At 44.4% G+C, this 26,283-nt stretch overlaps 1 protein-coding gene across 1 annotated transcript in view; it reads left to right on the top strand.

Annotated features, from left to right (window-relative positions):
* Positions 1-26,283, top strand: part of CC2D2A (coiled-coil and C2 domain containing 2A) — a 158,430-nt gene that overhangs the window by 45,025 nt on the left and 87,122 nt on the right. Inside the window, exons 11-14 of the mRNA XM_006884539.1 lie at positions 9,090-9,299; positions 10,311-10,417; positions 15,354-15,494; positions 23,050-23,206. Coding sequence (XP_006884601.1) covers positions 9,090-9,299; positions 10,311-10,417; positions 15,354-15,494; positions 23,050-23,206 — 615 coding nt within the window. The remainder of the gene's footprint in view (positions 1-9,089; positions 9,300-10,310; positions 10,418-15,353; positions 15,495-23,049; positions 23,207-26,283) is intronic.

Below are 26,283 nucleotides of genomic sequence, written 5' to 3'. Positions count from 1 at the left end.
TCACACATTATAGGAAAATACTCCAGATGTTGTTGTTATGTGCTGTGCCATCAGACCACCTACAACTCATAGCTACCCTGTGGACAACAGCTCTGAAGTCTGCCCTATCCTGAGGCAGTCTCACTGACTCCGACACACATACCCCCATTATCCCAGTTTCTGTGTCAGTCGATATCACCTGAGGTCTTTCTCTCTTACGCTGTCCCTCCAACTTTCCAAGCATGCAGTCCCTTTCTAAGAACTGGTCCCTCCTGGAAACATGTCCAAAGTATATGGGAGCTAGTGCATCAAAATCGTTGCCTCCAAGGGGCAGCTTGGTTTCACCCTCTCCAGGACAGTTCTGTCTGTTCTCTTGGCAGTCCATGGTATGTTCGATACTCTTTTCCAGCGCCACAACTCAAAGGCATTCATTCTTCTTCTATCACCCTTAGTCATGGTTCAACTCTGATACATAGCAAGTAATTACAAAGACCATGGCTTGGCTCAGGAACACCTGAGTCTCTAGAGTGACATCATTGCGTTTTACTGCTTTGGAGAGGCCCTCTGACAGTACACTTCCCCAGTGCAATTTGTCTTTTGATTTTCTGACTGCTAGTGCCAAGGGTATTGACTGTGGAACCAAGCAAGCTGTAATTGTTAACAGCCTCAGTTTCTTCTCCATCTATCATGGTGTTGCCAATTGGACCAGTGGTGAGAATCTGTCTTCCTGATGTTGAGCTTCAGTCTATATTGAAGACTACAGTCCTTGACCTCCTGTACCAAACACTTCAGGCCCTCCTCAGCTTCAGCAAGCAAGATTATATCGTCTGTATATTGCATGTTGTTGCTAAGTCTTCCTCCAATCTTGACGCTACATTCCACTTCATAAAAACCTGTCTTCCAAAGGATCTGTTCCGCATACAGCAGACTTTCCTATAGCAACTCATCATCCTGTTTGGATGTAATCCTGCAAACAGGATTATGTCTACTTATAAAGGAGTTAGAATCTCAACACAGTTCTTTGGAGGGAACACAATTTTATCTTACACAATGGGCAATTAGAAAGTATCCCATATACAAAAAGAACAATAGCTGAAGAATCTACTGAGGGTTCTGGTCTATATATAGGACGTGAAGTCATTTTCTTGAGGAGAGTGTAGAAACTTGCATTTCAATCCAACCAGTGATTCAAGTTTCTCTATCGTTTTCTCCTGGCATGATCTGTGTACACACTGCTCATCACCCAGCGACCCATGTGACCGCCTCTCACTGTCTGGTTGCCAGTTCTTCTCTAAAGGAAAAAAAAATCAATTTCAAAAGAAAAATAATGTACTCCATGCACACTACTGTCTTTCAAGAAAAACACTGCTGCTTTTGTTTTCATCATCATTCTTGGTCTGTAAGACAAAGAGACACAATACAAAGAAGGCAAGGAGTTCAGAGCCTCTTTTCCCTAATGGGAAGAGAGTTGGGGTCTTTTAACGGATCTATCAAAAGGTTAAGGGGGCCTAGTGGTAAGAAATTGCACTGCAATTCAAAAGCACCATGTTCAAATCCACCAGCTGCTCCACGGGAGAAAGATGGGCAATCTCCTCCTGTGTGATTTACTCTCTCTGAAAACCCACTGAAGAATCAGCTGTGGGTCGGTTCTGACTCAACAGTATAGAACCACAACATCAAAAGTTTAGATCATGCCTGGAAAAAGATATCCTACGTGGGAGAAAAGAGGGTAATGAAGGTGAGACAGTCCCTCAAGAGCATGGCCTGGTGACAGTGACCACAGAGATGGGATTGAGTACAATGGGACTGTGTGGATGGCACAGCTTTCATTCTGCTGACAGAGGGTCACTATGAACCGACTCAACAGTGCCTCCCAGCACCCAACATTTGCAGGAGTCCTACAAGTCGCTGACATTCGGTGAGACCAAACTTCAGGTAGAGGCTGCCAGCAATTTTTGGAACATGATCTGATACAGATATGCAAAGATACAAAGTGTGGGTGTTCCAGACTCCATGAGAACAGAACCATGTCACCAACGGTACTTACCAATCGAAAGAAGAGTGCAAGATTGGACCTAAGGCCCACAGCCAGGCGGTCGGAGGGAAGACAAGACGACAGCTAGCAGGGGCAAAGCAATCAGAGAGGAGCGCTCCACAGTCTGCAGATGGTTGATGAGGGTCACTGTCTTCTCAGGTGCAAGGTGTTTCATTAACTTGGGTAATATCACTGGTCACAGGCAAACAGTGGTTTCCTAGAGACTAAAAACCTTTAACATGAGTGCATGTCATTGCTGGACTCTTTTTTTATAAAAAATTTCTTAATTTCAATGAAAATTTACAGAGACTTTGGATTTCCATTCATTCAGTGTTGCACTTTTCTCCCTTCCCAACCCTCCCCCTCAATACACTCCCCTCTTGGAAAAGTAAAAGAAAAATTCTTTCATTGTTTTACAATCACTCCCCCAGGTCCACGCCACTACGCAGCCTTTGCTCTGGACTCACATCATGACAAAACAGTTTTCTCCCTCCTCTGTTTCAATGCAGCATACATTATTTATCCCATCTTTCTCAGTCTCTCCCCAACCCCAATGTCAGTACTGCTTTACAACGTGGCACCATGCAGTATTTGTCCTTTTGTGAGTGAGATACCTCACTCAGCATAATGTCCTCCAGGGTCACCCATTTTCAATAATATTGCATGAGTTCCTTGTTTTTCAATGCAGCGTAATATTCCATTGTGTGAATATACCACAGCTTCTCTATCCATTCGTTTGTTGATGAGCTCTTAGGTTGTTTCCAACTCCTTGCTATTGTGAACAAAGTCAAGATAAACATGGGAGTGCAGTTACTGGACTCTTGTACTAGAACCAAAGAGCAGAGGAAAGAGCCTCCATTGTTCCTGACTGGCGTTAAAGACAAATATGAACAACCAGACTTGATCTCTACAAGGCTACTTAAGGCTTTTATCAAATACAAAATATTAACAGACTTTGATGCATATCACAAGGGAGCTCTGGTGGCCTAGTGGGAAGAAGCTGCGCTGCAATCCCGAAGGCGCACAGTTCGAATCCATCAGCTGCTCCACAGGAGAAGAATGGGCAGTTTCCTCCTATGCGATTAACAGCCTCTGCAAATCTGCTGTAGGGTCAGCGACGGGCTGGTTCCAAATCCATGGTGCACAACTACAACAACAAGAACAACATGGTCCATAATCTCTCTAAACCCAAATGAAGATTCATGTCAGCATATTTCAATAGATAATAAGATATTATCTGTTCATTCCTATCCAAGTGTGCCATGTTTATATGTATCCCCTAATTTTACAAGTGCACTCTGGTAACCTAATGGTAAGGAGTTGGGCCACAAACCCAAAGGCACCCAGTTTGAATCCACCAGCTGCTTCCTGGGAGAAAGATGGGCAGTCTCCTCCAGTCAATGTACTGTCTCTGAAGACACGCTGGAGCAAAGAGTTCACTTCTGACTCAACAGTACCTAACAAGTTCACAAGGACATTACACAGGTCCTTACCCTGAAGAGCGAATATTACTATTCTACAGGACAAAACGTGTTATTTTGCTAATATAAATGTAGTCCCAAAGGCACATGGTTTGGATCCACCAGCTGCTCTGTGGGAGAAGGATGGGCAATCTCCTCACGTGTGATTAACTGCCTCTGAAAACCCGGCAGAGGGCCAGCTATGAGTCAGTTCTGACGCGATGTCACACAACAACCACAGACACTATTTGGGGCCTTTGAAGAAATCCTAAATTGCCTAAATTAACACTAATGATCTACCGATCCTGAAAAATTAAGCATGGGAGTTGAATACATGAAATGAAATCAGTTGGATATCAAAATGAAGCAGGAAGAAGAAAGCAAAACAACAGATTTACTAGGTGATGTTGATTGCCATCGAGTCAAATCGAGCACAGCTCATAGTGACCCTATGAACAAAAGACCCGAAGCCTTTCTATAACTATTGTCATTTCTCAGAGTCCACAGAGTTTCCAGACAGGTTGTTTGGGAAGTGGATGACACTCCTGCTTCTAAATGAACATATATACAGAGAGAGAGAGAGACAGAGAGAAAGCACTGGTGGCACAGTGTGTAGGGTGCTGCTCTGCTGACGAAAAGGTCAGCAGTTTGCATTCACCAGCTGCTCCTGGGAAGAAAGACGAATGGTTTCCTCGGGTAAAGATTCACAGCCTGGAAACCTGATGGACAGTTGCTACAATTGGGGTCATCACGTGAATCTTCATGGGAGGAGACTTCCCGCTCTTCTCCAAAGGGGTGGATTGTGGATCCCAACCGCCAACCTGGTTTTGGACAGGAGCCTAACAGACACATTGCATGGTGCACCACCCAGGTTCCTATCTATATATTTGTTGTTGTTGTTGTTATGTGCCGTCGAGTCGCCTGCGACTCATAGCGACCCTATGTACAACAGCCCTAAACTCCTCTCTGTCCTGTGCCAATAGCACTGTCTCTGACACTCCCATCCCAATTATCCCAGTCACTGAATCAATCCACCTCATAGAGGGCCTTCCTCTCCTGCAGTGTCCCTCCACCCTCCCAAGCATGATGTCCCTCTCTAAGGACCGGTCTCTCTTCACAAGATGTCCAAAGTATGTTAGACGGAGCCTCAGAATCCTTGCCTCCAAGGTGCCACCCGGTTTAACCCTTTCCAGGACAAATCTGTTTGTTTTCCTAGCAGTCCATGGTATTCTCAATTTATGTGTATGTAAAATGCATCGCGATGGGAAAGTCTGCTGTTAGGGACCTCTCTAAAGTACTCAAGAGCAACGGTGTCTCTCTGGAGACTAAGGTCCGCCTGATACAGGCCATGGTCTTTGCAATCACTTGTTATGCATCAGAGGGTTGGACAATGACTAGGGAGGATAGAAGGAAAGTTGATGCCTTTGAGCTGTGGTGCTGGAGAAGAGTATTGAACGTACCCTGGACTGCCAGGAAAACAAACAGATTCATCCTGGAGAGGGTTAAACCAAGCTGCTCCTTGGAGGCAAGGATTCTGGGGCTTCGTCTGACATACTTTGGATGTGTTGTAAGGAGGGACAGGTCCTTGGAGAGGGACATCATGCTTCTGAGGGTGGAAGGACAGTGCAGGAGGGGAAGACCCTCTGTGAGGTGGATTGACTCAGTGACTGGGGTAATCGGGATGGGTGTGTCAGAGGCAATGCGATTGGCACAGGATAGAGCAGGGTTTAGGGCTGTTGTACATAGGGTCACTATGAGTCACAAACAACTCGATGGCACATAAAAACAACAACATGTAGATCTCACTCATCCACTTTGTATATCATTGCTATCTGGCCCATTTTGACTCAGAGCTGTCCTCCAGCACGTTTGTGAGGCTTTAAACCATAACGGGAAGAATATGCTCATCTTTCTTCCAAGCGGCTGTTGGTGGAGAGGTGATCAGCAGGGCGATCTGCTAGGCACAATGCCACCACCTGCTGCCCTGGAAGAAAATCTGCTGTCAGGGACTAGAAAGTTAAAGTGCCAAGAGCAAGGTTACCAGTCTCACAGTGAAAGTGCAGCTGACGTAAGGCACATAGTTGTTACATACACAGCTCAAATTTGGACAATGAGGAAGGAAGACCAAAGAAGAAATGATGTATTTGAATGTTAGCGTCACCGAAGAATATCAAATATACCATGAAAAAGAATACACCCACGATCCTCAGGGGAAGTGCAGCCAGGAGGAGGCTCCCTGAGGCAAGGATGAGGACGTGTCACCTCACATGTTTGGGGCATGCTGTCCGGAGTAGACGGTCCTCAGGAAAAAGACGTCATGCTGGGGAAAGTGGAGGAAGGGTCAGCGAAAGAGACGAAGACCCTCAAGACGGACTGACGTGGTGACTGCAATAATGGGCTTAATTAAGCATCATGGGGATGGCGTGGGGTAGGGCCAGGCACAGATGTGTTGTTCATAGGGTCGCTACGAGTCACAGTTGACATGACAGGACCTAAATAAGAACAGACATTATGTATGTATATATACCTTGGGCCTGGTTCAAATTGTTTTCCTGTCAAACATTCTTCTAGGTGGTATAGCACTGCTCTGTACATTGCTGTACAGAGGTAACTCGTGGTTGCTTTGATGCTAAACACTGTGACACTGATGTGCCAAATGTGATGATGGTTACCCACATGGCGGACAGCGTTTGGTGGAACTTTCCAATTAAAACAAGCCTGGAAACAGGAGTAGCATCCACTTCCAAAATGGCTTGCCTCTGGAAAACTCTGTGTATGAACAGTGCTTAGGCCTTTCATTCATAGGGTCACTATGAGTTGTCTAAGACTCGACAGCACCTAACAACAACAACAAACTGTGTGTATATATGTATATATACATATACACACACACACACACACACACACATCTGGAAGTCGGCTGGCTAACTGGCTGGACGGCTGGCATCTTGATGGCGGCTCCTGTTGGTGGCAGTAGTCAGGCAAGGGAAGTTTCTGGGGTCCTTTTCGTTGTGTGGTTGCTGTGAAGCCGAACACCATGACACTGATGAGTCAAATGTGAGAATGGTTACCCATGGTGGACAGTGTTTGGTGAAGCTCCCTGATGAAAACAAGCTTGGAAGCAGGAGTGGCGTCCACTTCCATAATAGCTTGCCTCTGGAAATCCTATGAACCTGGAGAAAGAACGAAAGCTATACAGGTGTCCAGGACTTTCATTCATGGGGTCGCTATGAGTCGCCTACAACTTGACAGCACTTAACAACAACAAATATATGTATCTCAGACTGCACATCAAATGGAGCTCTGCTGGCCTCCTGGTGAGAAGCTACATGGCAATCCTAAAGGCACATGGGCTGTTCAAATCCACCAGCTGCTCTGCGGGAGAAGGATGGGCGATCTCCTGTGCGATTAACTACCTCTGAAAACCTGCTGGAGGGTCAGCTGTGAGTCAGCTCTGAGTCGACGGTACATCAACAACAGATAATCCATAAATTCGCAGTGGAAATGGCCTCTCTTTTCCCCCCATTCAGTCCACTGCCTCTGTTATCCTTTTACTGACTTCCTCCCCAGGAAAACCTACAGTGTACTCTGGGGCCACATGCCACCAATGTGAGATGCAGCTGAGCAAACACTCCTGTCCGGCTGCTGCCAACATAACAGAAATGACACTGCATGTTTCTCAACTGGAGTTACACTAGGATACATCCGAGGTCCTACAGACAAAACAGTCTAGAAGAAAATCTATGCTTCTCTCGTGAAAAGCATCTCAAGGTCATCTGCTACAAGTCCAAGAGGTCAAGGAACAAGAGTCTGTACACTGAGCAGTGAAGCTGGGGCTTGCAAGAGCACTGAAACCTGAAAGCCCACAGAAAGCGAGAGGAAACCGTTTCCCTTCTCACAATTTTTTTTATTTTATAGCTTTTTTGTTTATTAATTTTCATGAACGTTTACAGAGACTTTAGATTTCCATTCCTTCATTGTTGCCAACCTCCCCCAAGTTCCGTCTTAAAAGTAAAATTATCTTGTTATATAATCCCTCCACCCAAGTCCACTCCACTCTGCAGCCTTCTTTAAAGCTTGTTTGTTTGTTTGTTTGTTTGTTTGTTTTGTTTTAGGGTGGTTTTTTCCCCCTTTTAAAAAATTATTATTTAAGGAGCCCTTGTGGTGTGGCTGCTGAAGAATTTGGCTGCTGGCCAAAAGATCAGTAGTTCAAACTCCCCAGCCTCTTTGAGGGAGAGAGAAGAGGCAGTCTGCTTCTGTAAAGATTTACAGAATCTGAAGGCTGCCCCAGTCTGTCCTCAGGGTCTCCGTGAGTCAGAATGGACACCATGGCAGTGGGTTTTATTCTCATGTTTTGCCTTCATCTTGCTTCCTACATAGAAAAGGGCAGGCTCCCTGAAACCTGAAGAGAGGTAACCCATCAACTTCCAGGCGCTATAACAAGGTGGCTAGGATGACTTTTGTGTCTGCTTCCCATTACAGGTCACTGTTGCCATTAGGTGTCATCGAGTTGAGTGTGACTCAGAGTGAACCTTTGTACAACAGATCTGAACCCTGTGCCCTTTTCACAAACTCTGACACACTCAAGCCCATTGCGACAGTCACTGTGTCAATCTACCACTGTCTGAGGGTCTTCCTCTCCTTCACCAACCATCCATCTTCCCAAGCACGATGCCCCTTTTCCAAGGAATAACCTCTCCTGTTGTGTTGTTGTTGTTATGTGTCGTTGAGTTGCCTGCGACCCTATGTACAACAGACCTAAGCCATGCTCTATCCTGTGCCAATCTTATTGTCTTTGACACACCCACTCCCATTACCCCAGTCACTGAATCAATCCATCTCATCGAGGGTCTTCCTCTCTTGTGCTATCCCTTCACCCTCCCAAGTATGACGTCCCGCTCCAAGGACTGGACCTTCCTTGCAACATGTCCAAAATAGGTCAGATGAAGCTTCAGAATCCTTGCCTCCAAGTAGCAGCCTGGTCTCATCCTTTCTAAGGTGAACCTGTTTGTTCTCCTGGCAGTTCATTGTATATTCAATCTTCTTCTCTAGCACCACAACTCAAAGACATCAATTCTCCTTCTATCATCACTAGTCATTGTCCAGCTTTTTGATGCCTAGCAAGTAATTGCAACGATTTTGGCCTGGATCAGGTGCACCTTAGTCTCCAGACTAACATCGTTGCTCTTCAGTACTTTGGAGAGGTCTCTGACAGCAGACTTTCCCTATGCAATTAGTCTTTTGGAAATGAAGCTTCATCATCTTTGCCTCCAAGAAGCATCAGGCTGCACCTTCTCCAAGATATATCTGTTTGCTCTTTTGGCTGTCCATGGGCTGTTCAGTGCTCTTCCCTAACACCACAGTTCAAAGGCATCAGTTCTTTTGTATTATATTATATTATATTATATTATATTATATTATATTATATTATATTATATTATATTATATTATAATTATATCCGGCTCTCAGATACACAGCAAGTGACTGACAAGACCCTGGCCTGAACCAGGTACACCCTCTTCCTCAATCTGACATCGTTGTACCTTGAAAATGTCGAGAGGTTTCGCTTCTGAGTAAGTGCTGTAACTTTTACCTCCACTCTGCTCTCTGACAGGCGGTCAAATACGTGAGCGGTAGTCAGCACTTGGGAGGAACTGCAGAGTGTCCGGGCAACTTCCAGCTGGACATTGACATTTCAGGCTTGATATTCACTCACCACCCGTGTTTTAGCAGAGAGCATGTTCTGGCTTCCAAGCTGGCTCAGTTATACGACCAGTACCTTGCAAGACGTCAGAGAAACAAGGCCAAGTTTCTGAACGATAAGGTGAGCATGATCTCTTCTGCCTTTTTAAAAAAAAAAATATTTTATATTGGCTTGTGTACAAAATGTGTATACACTGTGTTTCATTTATATACATTGTGTTTCACACATTCCTCTATCACACTGTTTCATACATTCACATGTGTTTTATAAAATAGTTAGAAAACAACATCCTACCTGGCTGTGAAAGGGAAGACGGTGCACATTTAATGTGGGTGTGAATTCAAGGGCACATCCTTGATTCAAAGGGGCCAATCTGTGCCAACAGCACAAGAGATCTCGCCCACCAGAGCTGGGTAGGAAACGAAGTCATGAGCCTCTGTCGTCTCAGCGCCTGGACACCATCCTCCAGAATCACTTTGTTCTCGTCTTCACGTGGGGCGGGGTCCTAAACACAAGTCGACTCCTCGCCTGACTGTCAGTCACATAATGAGTATCCCTGCCGGGAGTATTTCAAACCTGATGTCTCTCACGAGACAATTAGTCAAGGATATCTCACTACAGGCAATTTTCACCCTACACCCTGACTTGACATCTTTGCTGCCCGCATAAACTGTCACCACACAGCATCCCTTTCTCTGTGTCCACACGTCTGCATCGTCCTTGCACCCCAAGCCCAACCCACCGCATATCCAGAACACAGGGAGACCCCCATTGCCTGGAAAGAAAACTCGCTCCTGAGATGCACACCCCAAAGTTCTGTTTGTCCTGAACCCTTTGGTTAACTGGATCTCAGCAACCAGGGGGACATACACTTGTCTTTATAATCGAACAATTTCCTATCGAGGTTCATTGTGTAGAAAACCCAGAGGTAGCTGGGTGAGTCAGAGAGGGATCCAGTCACTTTGCCAGCAAGACAGAGCAGAGCGCTAAGACTTGTGCTAAAAACATATTTCTATGGGAAAGATCTGGTGTGAAAACCAATGTATACAAACTTTGTAAGTAATCCAGTGTAAAATATAAAACTTATCCAAAAAAACCCAAACACACACACGTTTCTCTGTCCTTCTAAAGCTCCAAGCTCTCAGAAATGCTGTTGAGATCAACCTTCAACCAGCAAAACCTCCCGAGTCCCTCGATGCCACCCACAAGGCCATCAGTGACTATAAATCTGAAATTCGGTGAGTAGAGTTGACAGTTGGAACCCCCACACTGAGTTTCTTTTTTTGTTCCTTTGCGGTTTTCTGTCTTGTTTTGTTTTACTTGTCCATGAGATGTGTGCTTGTTTCAAGTTTCTTTCTCAGATAGTTTTATTCCAAACAAGCTGAATACGTGTGAAACGATGCTATGGGAGACAATGAAACAGCTGACACATGGCACAGAATTAAAACACAATCATAGGCGAGGGTCTGAGAGCTGGCGATGCTCATATTTTACTGGGGTAAACAAAGGTTCTGGCCAACACTGCAGAGAGCGCCTTCCTCACAGGCAAACAGCAAGATGAAGGTGCCCACAAGCCTGGGGCTGGCACTGTGGCTTCAAGGAAGATGAATCCGTCGAGGAGCTACACGTACTAATGCACACAGAAACACGTGTGATGTGCTTCATAGCGTCACTTAACAGAAGTAAGAAATTAGAAATAATCTAACAACAGAATGACTACATCTGTGTAGGCCTTGGCAATGAACACCCTTGTTGCTGTCATTATGTGCCATCGAGTTACCTGTAACTCACAGTGACCCTATATACAACAGCTCTGAACCCTGCCCTGTCCTGAGACAGTCTCACTGACTCCAACACACCAACCTCCATTGCCTTAATTGCTATATAAATTCATCTCATCTGGGGTCTTTCTCTCCTGCACTGTCCCTCCACCCTTCCAAGTATGATGTCCTTCCCCAAGGACTGGTCCTTCTTGGCCACGTGCCCAAAGTATGAGAGACAGAGCTTCAAAATCTTTGCTTCCAAGAGGAAACTTGGTTTTACCCTCTCTAAGACAGACCTATTTGTTCTCCTGCTGGTCCACGGTATGTTCAATATTCATCTCCAGCACCACAGCTCAAAGGCATCAATTCTTCTTCTGTCATCCTTCTTCGTTCATTGTCCAGCTCTCTGATACCTAGCACGTAATTGCAGAGATCATGGCCTGGATCAGGCACACGCTCATCACTAGACTGGCATCATTGCTCCTCAGTACTGAGAGGTCTCTAACAGCAAACTTTCCCAGTGTAATTTGGTTTTTTATTTCCCGGCTGCTGGTACCAAGAGTGCTGATTGTGAAGCCAAGCAAGCTGAAGCTGTTAACCTCAATCTCTGGAGGACTTCATGGTGGTAGAGCGGACAGTCAGTGAAAAGGAAGAAAATCTTCAGCGACAGGGACTGACCAAGTGGTCACAACAGTTCAAACACAGCGGGGACTGAGGGTGGTGCAGGGTCAGGCAGCGTTTCCTTCTGTTGTCCACGGGGCCATTGTGAGTCAGAAGTGACCAGACAACAAACAACAACCAGTGTCACCTCGCTCGCTAACCACTGGCATCATGCGGACCTGCCACGGCCTGTGTGCTCTCCTGGGCTCAGGCATTTGTGTTACCTGAAGGTTCATTATCCAAACCACACCGTATTTAAATTCTTGTGCACGCATAACCTTGTGTACCTATCTGAGTATTTACACGGCATGAACTCCTAGAATGGGCACTGGTGAATCAAGGAACATAAATATTTACTCTTCTTTCTATATCTAGCCATGCGCAGAAAACTCTTCAAACAAAGTGAAAACTCGTGATACGGGCATGTTGTTGTTAAGTGCCGCTGAGGTGAGTACAGCTCATAGCGATTCCATGAACAACGGATCTGAACTCTGCCCTACCCTGTGCCGTCATCACCTCCAACACGTTTGAGTCCATTGTCAAAGACGCTGTACCAATTCATCCCATGGAGGATTTCCTTCTGCGCTGACCCTCCACCTTTTTCCAAGCATGATGTCCCTTTCCAAGCAGTAGCCTCTCCTAACAACATACCCAAAATATGTGAGATGAAGCTTCACCATCCCTTCCTCCAAAGAGCACTCTGGCTGCACTTTTCCAAGGCCTATCTGTTTGGTTTTTGGCAAGCAAGTCTCCCTCCTTGCAGCATTCAGCTGCTCTGTCTACAAAACTGTTTTTTTGGCAGTGTGATGGAAAAGTCTGTTAGGGACCTTGCTAAAGTACTCAAGAGCAATGGTGTCTCTCTGGAGACTAAGGTGCACCTGATACAGGCCATGGTCTTTGCAATCACTTGTGATGCATCAGAGAGTTGGACAATGACTAGGGAGGATAGAAGGAGAATTGATGTCTTTGAGCTGTGGTGCTGGAGAAGAGTATTGAATGTACCATGGACTGCCAAGAAAACAAACAGATTCATCCTGGAGAGGGTTAAACCAGGCCACTCATTGGAGGCAAGAATTCTGGGGCTTCGTCTGACATACTTTGGACATGTTGTAAGGAAAAACAAGTCCTTGGAGAGGGACATCATGCTTGGTAGGGTGGAAGGACAGTGCAGGAGGGGAAGACCCTCTATGAGGTGGATTGATTCAGTGACTGGGGTAATCAGGATGGGTGTGTCAGAGGCAGTGAGATTGGCACAGGATAGAGCAGGGGTTGGGGCTGTTGTACATAGGGTCGCTATGAGTTGCAAACAACTCGATGGCACACAACAACAACATGGAATATTCAATACTCTAACACCACAAGTCAAATGCATCAATTCTTCTCCTGTTATTCATATCAGCTGTCCAGCTCTCAGATGCGTAGCATGTCACTGGAAAGACTGTGGTTTGAATCAAGAGCACCTTTTCCCTCAAACTGACATCATTGCTCCTCAATAATGTTGTGAGGTTCCTTCCTGACTGCAGACTTTCCCAGTGCAGTACATCTCCTGATCTCCTAACTGCTGGTACCAAGGGTGATGACTAAAGATCCAATCAAGATGAAATGGTCAACAATTTCAATCTTTTCTCCACCTATCATGATGTTGCCTAAAGTCCCAGTGGTGAGGAATTTTATTTTCTTGCTGTTGAGACGTAATCTGTATTGAAGGCCACATTCCTTGATCCTCTGCAGGAAGTGCCTCAGGTCCTCCTAGCTTTCAGCGAGCAAAGTTGAGTCATCTGCGTAACACAAGTTGTTGAGTCTTTCTCCAGTCCTGAGGCCACACGCTTCTCATCTAGCCCATGATGACCTACTCCAATGATTCGCTCTAAGGCTCTAACGATGATTACAATGATCTGATGATCTCTGATGTTCTCTAATGAGCTTCTCAGCATCCAGACTGAGTACTGGCAAAACCAAAAAGGTCTGTTGCTGATCAGGACAGCTCCACACGTTCCCAGGTTTAGAGTCACTTAGACCAGGAGGACTTTCCTCGCTGGGACTCTTGATTTTTACAACTTCACATGCTGCCCTTTGCTTAAGGATACAAACCTTTCATCCAAGTGTCAAGAAATAAGTTTAATTAAACTAAGGGATAATCGGGATGGGAGTGACAGAGATAGTACGATTGGCACAGGACAGAGCAGAGTTTAGGGCTGTTGTACGTAGGGTCGCTATGAGTTGCAAGAGACTTGACGGCACATAACAACAACAACAACAACAAGGGACACTTGCAATGGACCTTAAATCTATACTCGGACCAGGAAGCAGTCCTCAGAACAGAGCAAGGAAACACTGCATGGTTCAAAATCACGAAAGGAGTGCATCAGGGATGTAACCTGTCTCCATACCTTTTCAATCTATATGCAGAACAAATCATCCAGGAGGCTGGTCTTTATGAAGAGGAGTGTGGCATCAGGATTAGTGGTAGACTCATCAACAACCTGCGATATGCAGATGGCACAACCTTGCTTGCTGAAACTGAGGAGGACCTGAAGCGTTTGGTGCAGAAAGCCAAGGACTGTAGTCTTCTATATGGATTGAAGTTTAACATCAAGAAGATAATGATTCTCACCATTAGGTCAATTGGCAGCACCATGATAGATGGAGAAGAGATTGAGGTTGTTAACACTTAGAGCTTGCTTGGCTCCATAATCAACAATCTTGGCACCAGCAATCAGGAAGTCAAAAGACAACTTTCATTGGAAAAATCTGCAGTCAGGGAACTTTCCAGAATACTGAGAAGCAACTATGTCAGCCTAGAGATTAAAGTGCACCTGAGCCAGGCATGATCTTCACAATTACTTGCTATGCATCAGAGAGCTGGACAATAACTAAGGATGACAGAAGAAGAATTAATGCCTTTGAGTTGTGGTGCTAGAGAAGAGTATTGAACATACCATGGACTGCCAAGAGAACAAACAGGTAGGCCTGTCTTGGAGAGGGTGAAACCAAGTTTCTCTTTGGAGACTAAGATTTTGAAGCTCCATCTCACATACATTGGGTACGTGATCAAGAGGAATTGGTCCTTGGAAAAGGACATCATGCTCAAAAGAGTGTGCAGGCAAGGAAGACCCCATATGAGATGTATTGATACAATGACTAGGGCAATGGGGGTAGGTGTGTTAGAATCAATGAGACTGGTTCAGTTCAGGGCAGACTTCAGAGCTGCTGCACATAGGGTCGCTATTGGTCACGGCAGCTCGATGGCACATAACAACAAGGGTCACTTAGAACAATATCAGGTAAACGTCTCTAAAGAAATAAAGAGTTTCACTTGTCTTCCTATTTGCCTGAGGATGTGGTAGTCTCGCATTTGCTTGGAAATATTGGAGTTGCCAAACTGAAAAACTGAATTCACTGTCTTTGTTAACGGTATCTGTTTCTTTTTATTTGCAATGACCAGTCCCCACAGAGCTGACTCTGACCCATAGTAACCCTACATGTGTCTGTGCTCCAGGGGCTGCATTCAGGGGAGCAGAGCAACAAGACTTCCTTATTAGGAGTGTCTGGGTGGCCTTGAACCTCCACCCTCAGCAGCCAAGCATGTTCACTGTGTGTACCAACTAGTGCTTTAGTTGTTTTTTGTTGTTTCATTTTGGTTTTGTTTGGAGGTTTTGTTTTGGGTTGTTTTTTTGTTTGTTTGTTTTTGCTTATTTGTAACAAACACACCCAAATAACTTTATTCTGTACTCGTGTGTTCCATCTGCAGGCTAACAAGAAAACTCCGTGATGCAGAACAAGAGAAAGACCGAGCCTTGCTTAAGACCATCATAAAGGTTTGGAAAGAGGTGAAATCCCTCCGAGAGTTCCAGAGGTTTACAAACACACCTTTGAAACTTGTTTTGAGAAGGTACAACTTTATAATTGGATTCGTTTTAGAGGCTCGGTTATACATTGTTGTTGCTGTTGTTGTAATGTGCCATCGAGTCGCTTATGACTCATAACGACCCTATGTACAACAGCCCTAAACTCTGCTCTGTGCCAATCGCACTGTCTCCGACACTCCCATCCCGATTAGATTACCCCAAAAGATGGGTGAAGTTTAAAGGATAACTATGAAAGAGAAATAACTAAGTAACCAAATGCCAGGTCAAGAAAGAAACTGTTTCCAGTACGTAGAAGATGCACACATATCCCCAAATGTTCTTATAATCCCTCTCTATCCCAGAAGTAACAACTCTCCAGACTTCTGGCATTCTTGCTTTTAATGTGTAGTTTTATCTAAGTATAATCCCTTAGGATGTATATTTAGGCACTGGCGCTATACTGGTGAGCATAGCTCCCTTCCAAGAATATATGTGTAATGTGTGCTGCTCTATTTTTCAGCGAACACACATTTGCTTCTATTGTTCAATATAATATTTGGAGATGCCTCTATTTTACAGCACAATGTGGTTGTGGTTGTTGTTGTTAGCTGGTATGGCCTTGGTTGCCAACTTAAGGCAACCCCATGTACAAGGGGACTGGACTCTGTAATCCGAAGTTTCACTGGCTGGTTGCTCCTGCTGTTATGTGCCATTGAGTAAGTTCCAGTTCAGCGTGGTCCTGTGTGGAACAGAACCAACACCTACCCAATCCTAAAACAGCCTCACAATGCCTGATGTGTCATCGCTCTTTTTTCACATGACTGTGCTAATCCATGCCACCGAAGGTCTTCTCTTTCACTGATCCTCTATTTCTCCAAGTACGCTGTCTCTCATCGAGTCCTTTTTTTTATTTTTCAATAAAAGCCTTCATTTATTCAACACATATCTGGTGAGGGTCTATATTAAAGTCCATTTAAATAAAATACGTTTAGCAGTCTTCTTAAAAGAATTTAAACAGAGCAGGAGACAGAGAAACCAAGACTCCAGTGAGCTCATTCTTACTTTGTGGCATTTAAATTGTTATTCCCCCTTAAAAAAAAAAAAAAAAAGACATGAATTGTGGTGAGGTACCCCACTGGGTCTCTGGGTTGGTAGCCAGGCAGACAAGGTGGGACTGGGATGGGGACTCCCAGAGCTGACTTTCTTGACATCAGTGTCTATTTTCTTATGTGTAAAGTACAAGAGAAGGAGTCTCCTCATATTTGCTTCTAAGAGGCATTCTGGCTACACTGGCTTCAAGACATATTTGTTTGTTCTTCTGTCAGTCCATGGCCATGACTGATAACAGTAATTTATTTTTTTACATTATAATAGGAACCCTAGTAGCAAAATGGAACCAGTGTGCTCAGGAGCCAAACAAATGGTCAGTAATTCAAACTCAACAGCGTGTGGCCAGGCCCCGATGGCCATTCAACTCCTGAAATAGTTCACTGCACATCAATATATGAAGGGCTCTGAAAAGATGTTGTTTTTGTTGTTGTTGCATTGTTGTGGTGTGCGATCAAGTTGACTATGACTCAGAGTGACCCTCTGAACTCTGCCCTATCCTGAGCCAACCACATTTTTCTCTGACACACCTGAACCCACTGCCACAGTCACCTTATCAATCCATCTCACCATGGCATTTCATCCAAGGTCTTCCGCTTCTGTTCTCTGACCTTCTACTCTTCCAAGCATGATGTCCATCTCCAAGGGCTCCTTCTTGGAGCATGTCCTCCTGGTGACATGCCCAAGTATGTGCAATGGAGCGTCAAAATTCTTCCTTCTAGGGGAGCTCTGGTGGCCTAGTGGTAAGGAGCTGCAACTACAATCCCAGAGGCGCACGGTTCTAATCCACCAGGTGCTCTGCCGAGGAAGGAGGGACAATCTCCTCCTGTACCAGTCAGATCTGATTTGACGGTACACGCACACAAAAATAATAATAAAAAAAATTCTTCCTTCTTAAGAACAGCCTGGTTTCACCCTCTCTAGGACAGACCTGTTTGTTCTCTTGGCAGTCCTTGGTATGTTCAGTACTCATCTCTAGCACCACAACTCAAAGGCATCTACTTTTCTTCTGTCATCCTTGGTCATTATTTTTTGTTAGGTGATTACAACTCAAAATGGTTGTATAAACAAAAGATCAAAACCTCTTCTGTCTTTGCCCATCTTCACAATCTCTGCCACGCTCAAGCCCACTTCTCATTGTTGAATATATGTGCCTCCCAAAAGAAGACCTTTTCAAAAACCAAACAGGATTCACGGAGTCAGTTCTGACTTACAGCACACTCTGCTGGCTCTACAAGGCTGTCCATCCACTACAAGGCTGTCCGTCCACTACAAGGCTGTCCATTTTACCAGCAGGAGACTGGCCGTCTTTTTTCCTGTGGAGAAACTGATGTGTTGGAGCTATCAGACTTCTGGTGAACAGCGCAATACTTAACCCACAGTCTACACCAGCAGGGCTTCCTAACGCTCGCTCGTTTCCAGCTGACTTCACTCCAGGCCACCTCCCAGGAGCAATGGCTGAACAGGACATACTGTGGAAAGCTCTGGTGTGGCTGACTTCCCAGTGCAGTGTAGACAAAGTCATGAGAGGAAAGCTCAGCCAGTCAGTTCAAGCCACAAAAGTGACGTCAGGGACCCAGCAGCAACTTAGAGAAGCAGCCCCTTAACCCCTGGGAGATTGTCTATCGTAACGGCAATGGCATTTGTACCGCTACTGGTTGAGAGTTGAAGGGCACCATGTCAGCAGGCGTTAGGTTTTGTTCAATTCACAGTGGCATTGTGGCTTCTTACTAGGTTGGGTCCAGAGGTGAGCTCACTCTGCATCTGCTTGTTTGTGGAAAATAACACTGTGCCTCATTCCCTTCAGCTGGACAGTGTGGGCCTGGAACACCCTCTGTGCTGCAGAAGTGTGAGGATTAAATGACTTCATGTATGCAGCGCTCGTCAAAGAGTACCTGCATGCAGGGAGAAGAGCTAATAACCCAATGGCAGGACCTCTCTGATAGTTCAGACCCACTAGCAGCTCTGCTGGAGAAGGATGAAAAATCTCTGCCAGGGCCATTTACAGCCTCAAAAACCTAACTGAGAGGCAGAAATGAGTTGGTTCCAACTTGACAACAGTGAGCTGGGTGTTGTTTTTTTGATTTGGTATTATTTTAAAGAATACCAAAATAAACACAGACGTACCTTGAAAATATTGTGGATTCCGTTCAAGACTACTGCATTGGAGTTGATATTACAATAATTTGTGTTCCCAGTTCCATGTACTGCCCCATCAGGGAACCGAACCCTGGTCTCCCCTGACATAGGCAGGGATACTCACCACTATACTAATAAGGATGGTGGTGCATGTAAAAGTTATGTTAAACTATACTAGAGTCTTTAAACACTTGCTGCAGATGATCTAAGACTACACCCTTCAATACAGATTGTGTGTCAACATCAAGAATTAAAAAAATCTGCACTAAAACCAAGGACTAGAAAATGTATTAGAGAAAATCTGGGAAGAACTCTAGAAGCCCTACTACACAACAAAAACAGTCTTCCAAGTATCCTGAAAAACCTACAATCAGGAGAGGGTAAAAATAGATGAATGGAACCTTCTAAGATTAAAATCCCTATGCACATCTAAAAACTTTTTAAAAATGGTAAAAAGGGAAGCCACAGACTAGGAAAAAAATGTTTGGTAATGACATGGCACAGATGTCTATCTGTGTTTCATTGATTATGCAAAGGCGTTTGACTGTGTGGATCATAACAAACTGTGGCTGACTCTGAGAAAAATGGGAATCCCAGAACACTTGATCATTCTAATGCGAAATCTATACTTGGACCAAGAAGCAGTCATCAGAACAGAGCAAGGAAACACTGTATGGTTCAAATTAGGGAAAGGCGTATGCCAGGGATGTGTCCTGTCTCCATACCTTTTCAACCTGTACGCAGAAGAGATTATCCAAGAGGCTGGGCTCTTTGAGGAGAATTGTGATGTCAGCATTGGTGGAAGATCTATTAACAATCTGCGATATGCAGATGGCACAACCATGCTTGCTGAAACTGAGGAGGACCTGAAACGCTTGTGGAGGGTCAAGAACTGCAGCCTTCAGTATGGATTGAGGCTCAATGTCAAGAAGACAAAGATTCTCACCACTGGGCCAATTGGCAGCATCAGAATGGATGGGGAAGAGATTGAAATTATTCACAACTTTAGTCGGCTTGGCTCCACGGTCAACACTCTTGGCACCAGTAGCCAGGAAATCAAAAAACTTATTACAATGGGAGTCTGCTGTTAGGGACCTCTCCAGAGTACTGAAGAGCAATGGTGTCTCTCTGGAGACTAAGGTGCGTTTGATATAGGCCATGGTCTTTACTATCACTTGTTACATCAGAGAGTTGGACAATGACTAGGGAGGATAGAAGGAAAATTGATGCCTTTGAGCCGTGGTGTTGGAGAAGAGTATTGAATATCATGAACTGCTAAGAAACTTAACAGGTTCTTCGTGGAGAGGATTAAACCAGGCTGCTCCTTGGAGGCAAGGATTCTGGGGCTTTGTCTGACATACTTTGGATATGTTGCCAGGAGGGACGGGTCCTTGGAGAGGAACATCATGCTTGGGAGGGTGGAGGGACAGCGCAGGAGGGGAAGACCCTCTATGAGGTGGATTGATTCAGTGACTGGAGTAATCGGGATGGGTGTGTCAGAGGCAGTGAGATTGGCACAGGATAGAGCAGGGTTTAGGGCTGTTGTACATAGGGTCACTATGGGTCGCAAGTGACTCAACGGCACATAACAACAACAATGACATAGCTGATGAGACTTATATCTAGAATTTATAAAATACTCAAGCACCACAACAAGATGAAGGTAAACAACCCAATTGAAAACTGGGCACAGGATATGAACAAACACTCCACCAAAAAAAGCCATTCAGATGGGCAACAAGCACATGAAGAAATTCTCAAAATCCCCAGCTCTAAGAGGGGTGCAATCAATACAACTATGAGATATCATCTCACCCCAGTAAGAATAGCAAAATTTAACACAACAGCAAACAAAAAATGCTGGCGAGGTTGCGAAGAAAATGGAACCCTTATTCACAGTTGGCGGGAGTGTAAAATGGTGTAACTACTATGGAAGGCAGTATGGCGCTTTCTCAAAAAGTTGCAAATAGAAATACCAGTTGACCCAGCAATTTCACTACTGGGAATATAACCTAAAGAAACCATAACCACCACCCAAGCAGATATATGCACACCCATGTATATTGCAGCTTTGTTCATAAAAGCAAAGAGTTGGAAACAACTGAAGTGCCCACCAATGAACAAATGGCTAAAGAAGCTCTGGTATATTCACACAATGGAATACTACGCTGCATTAAAAAAAAGAACTAATGAAATATTATTCAAAATGGGTGACCCTGGAGGACATTATGCTGAGTGAAATATCTCAGTCACAAAATGACAAATACTGCATAGGGCCACTGTTGTAAAGCAAGACTGATATCAGGGTTGGGGGTAAACTAAGAGGATATATAATGTACACTGCAGTGAAAAGATGAGAACTGTTTAGGAGGAATATATGATTAGGTGTTATTGTCATGACAGGAGTCCAGAATGAAAGCTGCATAGTGGAGTGGACTTGTGGGGGAGGGATTGTATAACAATGAAAGATTTTTTTTTTTATTTTTTACTTTTCAAAGAGAAAAGCAAACTTGTGGGGGAAGGGTGGGCACGGAGGAATGTGTACAACAACGAATGAATGGAAATCCAAAGTCTCTGTAAATTTTCATTAAAATTTTAAAAAAAAAAGAGAAGCCAGTCTTTGGAAAAGGGTATCATGCTTGGAAAGATGGAAGGTCAGCAAAACACAGGAAGAGTCTCAATAAGATCGAATGATACAGTGACTATAACAACCGAGCTTAAGTAATCACAGGTGATGAGGATGACACAGGATGGAGCAGAGCTCAGATCCACCGTTCATCAGGTCGCTGTCAGAGTGGACTCAGTGACACCTAATAACAACAACAGCAACAATATATAACAATCTTTTAAAGGTACATGTTGTTGTTGTTACGTGACATTGAATCATATGTAACTCATAGCGACCCTATGTACAACAGCTCTGAAGCCTGCCCTGTCCTGAGCCAGTCTCATTGACTCCAACACACCAACCCCCATTACCCAAGTTACTCTGTCAATCCATTTTCTCCAGGGTCTTCTTCTCTTGTATTGTCCCACCACCCTTCCAAGCATGATGTCCTTCTCTAAGGACTGGTCTATCCTGGCCATGTGTCCAAAGTATGTAAAATGGAACCTCAAAATTCATGCTTCCAAGGAGAAACTTGGTTTCACCCTCTCCAAGACAGACCTGTTTGTTCTCTTGGCAGTCCATATATGGTTCAATACCTTCTTCAGCACCACAACTCGAAAGTATCAATTCTTCTGTCATCCTTAGTCACTGTCCATCTCTCTGATGCATAGCAAGTAATTGGGAAGAATATGGCCTGGGTTAGGCACATCTTAATCTTTAGAGTGACATCACTGCTTTTTAGCACCCTGGAGATGTCCCTCACAAAGATTTCCCTAGTGCAGTTCATCTTCTGATGTCATGACTGCTGGTGTTGAATCCAAGAATGTTGATTGTGGAGCCAAGCAAGCTGTAACTGTTAACAACCTCAATCTCTTCTCCATCTATCATGGTGCTGCCAGTGGTCTAGAATGTGACACACAGACATGAGGTTAGCACATGCTGGTGGAAAAAATGACAATAAATATGTGTTCGATGCAAGATTGTTACGTTCAATCTATAGATGTGCATAATATGTGAATCACAAATAAGGGCCAATAGGCAGCATCAGGATGGATGGTGAAGAGACTGAGATTGTTTGCAGCTTTAGTTTGCTTGGCTCCACAATCAACACTCTTGGCACCAGCAGCCAAGAAATTAAAAGACATAATGCCATGGGAAAGTCTGTTAGGGACCTCTCCAAAGTACTGAAGAGCAATGGTGTCACTCTGGAGACTAAAAAGTGTGTGCCTGACACAGGCCATGGTCTTTGCAATCACTTGATATGTGTCAGAGAGTTGGACAATGACTAGGAAAGATCGAAGGAGAATTGATGCCTTTGAGCCGTGGTGTTGGAGAAGAGTATTGAATATCATGAACTGCTAAGAAACTTAACAGGTTCTTCGTGGAGAGGATTAAACCAGGCTGCTCCTTGGAGGCAAGGATTCTGAGGCTCCGTCTGACATACTTTGGACATGTTGTAAGGAGGGACCAGTCCTGGGAGAGGGACATCATGCTTGGGAGGGTGGAGGGACGGCTCAGGAGAGGAAGACCCTTTATGAGGTAGATTGATTTGGTGACTGGGGGGTGGGGGTGTTGAAGACAGTGATAGAGCGGGGTATAGGGCTGTTGTACATAGGGTCACTATGAGTCACAGACAACTCAACAGCACATAACAACAATAAATGAACTGAGTCTATATTTGCTATTACTATTATTCTCTTCTCTAATCTGAAGAGGTAGTCACATTACTGTAAATTCTTTCATAGGGAAAAGGCTGATCAGAAAGCAGATGAGGAAGCCTATGAAGGAGAAATCCAAGCGGAACTCCGCGAAGTGCTGGAAGAGCACCGGGCAGACTATGAGCAGCGAATGGAAGAGTACAGAGCTGCACATCAGCGGTGGAAAGACTGGAAGAAAGCCCAGGTTTGTGCACGGGGGCTCAGCCGTGACAGGGCTGACCTCAGGGATGGGAGGCCCAGGTCCCTGGGACTCCAGGAGGGTAAGGGGGCTAGGAGCTGGAGTCCCCCACTGGCTTTGCTCTTCTCCCTCTGATCCCCACTAGAGGACAGAAAGAACATCTCATGGACTCCCAGGAGAACAGACAAATATGTCTTAGAAATGGTGCAGCCAGAGCGCTCCTTGGAAGGCAAAGATGGCAACACTTTGTTTTTCATACTTTGGCCTTGTTGCTAGGAGAGGCTACTCCTCCGGGAACAATATCATGTTTGAAAAGGTGGAGGGAGGGTCAGTGAGAGGAAGACTTCCAACAAGATGGGTTGACACAGTGACTAGAGCAATGGGCTCAAGGGGTCAGAGATGGTGAGAACGGCACAGGATAGGACAAGGTTCAGATCTGGTTTTCATAGGGTCACTATGAATCATACTCAGCTCTAGAGCACCTAACAAAAACAGTCAACACCTGGCATTAAAAAGCCTGGTGGCCTAGTGGTGAGCACGTGTGCTCCAGTTCTCCTTCTTCTTCTTCTTTTTTTTTTTTTGTTTTGTTCTTAATCCATTTTTATTGGATTTTGTTTTCATATTGTTGAGGTGTTTTTTAATTGAGATTTTAATATAAGTTTATAAAAAACATGGATTTCCATTCATTCACTGTTGCACATTTTTCTCCCTGACCTCCCTCAGTTTGTTTTTTTCTTTAGAAAAAAGTTCTTTCATTGTTATACAGTTCCCCCCACAGACCAATTTACTATGCAACTCTTATTCTGGACTCTTGTCATGCCAATAATACCTAATCATATATTCTTTTTATGCAGTTCTCTCCCTTGTCTGTTTCAATGCCGTGTACATTATTTATCCCCTCTTTTCTTAGTTTCCCCTCAACCTCCTTGTCAGTCCTGTTTTATAACAGTGGCATTATACAGTATTTTTCCTTTTGTGACTGAGATATTTCACTCAGCCAATCCTTCTTGAAGGCACACAGCTCAAATCCACCAGCTGCTCCACAGGAGAAAGATGGGAAAGCTCATCCATGTGATTAAACTGCTTCTGAAAACCCACTGAAGGGTCAGCTGTGGGTTGGTTCCAAGATGACACTACATAACAACAACATCTAGCTGATAAGAAAGCCAACACTGTAAATAGTTATTGTTAGGTGCCACTGACTACGACTCATTGTGACCTGAAAAACACCAAACCAAAACCTGCTGGCTTGTGCTGTCCTCATGATCCCTACCGAGCTCTAGCCCATTGCTTCAGTCACTGCGCCAGTCCATCTCTTTGAGGGTCTTTTCTCAGTCGCCAACTCTCTGTGTTTCCAAGTACGATGGCTTTTTCCAAGGACTAGCACCTTCTGACCAAAGGCCCAAGTTTTGTCCATAAATAATGCGTTACGACGGCACTCTGTTAACTATCTGCATAAACAGCCAAGCAACAACAGCTATTGTTATTGTGTATTACTAGTTGCCATGAAATCAACTCTAAGGCGTGGCAACTCACATGTCAGAGTAGAAGAAGGGTCCACAAGGCAACTAGTGAGGTTTTTTTTTTAATTAATTTACTAATTTTAATGAAAGTTTACAGAGACTTAGGGTTTCCAGTCATTCATTGTTGCACTTTTCTCCATGCCCACCCCTTCCCCTCCAATTCACTCTTCTCCTTGAAAAGAAAAACTCTTTCATTGTTATGCAATCCCTCCCCCCAAGTTCATTCCACAATGCAGCTTTCACTCTAGACTTCTGTAATGACAAGAAGACCCATTCATATATCCCTTTTAAACAGATCTCTCCCTCATCTGTTTCATGCAGGATACATCATTTCTAGGGAGAGATTTTTAAGAAGTACATCACCAGCCCATTCTTCTAAGATGTCCATTATACATCTAAACCTCTACATTTTGGTCAGCAGTCTAACATGTTAGCCATTTGTACTATATCTATTGTTGTTGTTTGTTTTTATGTACTGTCCAGTCACTTGCATCTCAGAGAAATTCTATGTACAACAGTTCTGAACCCTGCTCTATCCTGAGCCAATTTCATTATCACTGACAGATTACACCATTATTCCAGTCACTGAGTCAATCTGTCTCCTCCAGGGTCTTCCTTTCTTGAGCTGTCCATCCACTCTTCCAAGCGTGATGTTCTTCTCCAAGGACTGGTCCCACCTGGCAATGTGCTCAAAGAATGTGAGACAGAGCTTCAAACTCCTTACCTCCAAGGAGGAGCTTTGTTTCACCCTCTCTACGACATGTGTTCGTTCTGTTAGCAGTGCCTGCTGTGTTCAATACTCTTCTCCATACCACAACTCAAAGGCACTAACTGTTCTTCTATAATCCTTAGTCATTATTCAGTTCTCTGATGAATAGCAAACAATGGCTTGGATCAGGTGCAACTTAGTTGCTAGACTGATATCATTGCTCTTCAGTACTCTGGAGAGGTCTCTGACAGAAGATTTTCCCAAAGCAATATGTCTTTTCCTTTCCCAGCTGCTGGTATCAAAAGTGTATAGGATACTGATACTATATTTCTGGATTATCCTTTCTATATGATACAACACACCCAGAATCATGCAAAACTCAATTCAGCTAACACTGGATCAATGTGACCTACAGTACTGATTTTGCTGCCAACCCTAAGACTCACGAGTCAGTACCATTATTAAAGCTCCTTCCACAGAACAAGTACTGTGTTAACTGCTTTACTCACATTACCTCAGAGCCCTAGTGGAGTAATGTGTCAGACTGGTAACTGAAAGGTCAATGGTTCAAACTCACCAGCTGCTCTGAAGGTGAGGACGGGTAGTCTATTCCTGTAAAGATTCACAGCCTCACCACAACAAGATAAAAGTAAACAATCCAATTGAAAAATGGGCACAGGATATGAATGGACACTTCACCATAGGAGACATTCATATAGCCAACAAGCACATGAAGAAATGTTCAAAATCCCTAGCTCTAAGAGAGATGCAAATCAAAACAGCTATGAGATATCAGCTCACCCCAGTAAGAATAGCAAAATTTAACAGAACAGCAAGCAACAAATGCTGGC

Source organism: Elephantulus edwardii, unplaced genomic scaffold, assembly GCF_000299155.1.
Source record: "Elephantulus edwardii isolate Elephantulus edwardi_28Jun2011 unplaced genomic scaffold, EleEdw1.0 scaffold00035, whole genome shotgun sequence".
NCBI lineage: Eukaryota > Metazoa > Chordata > Mammalia > Macroscelidea > Macroscelididae > Elephantulus > Elephantulus edwardii.
The sequence above is the reverse complement of the archived record's forward strand: the minus strand, read 5'-3'. Positions and strand labels throughout refer to the sequence as shown.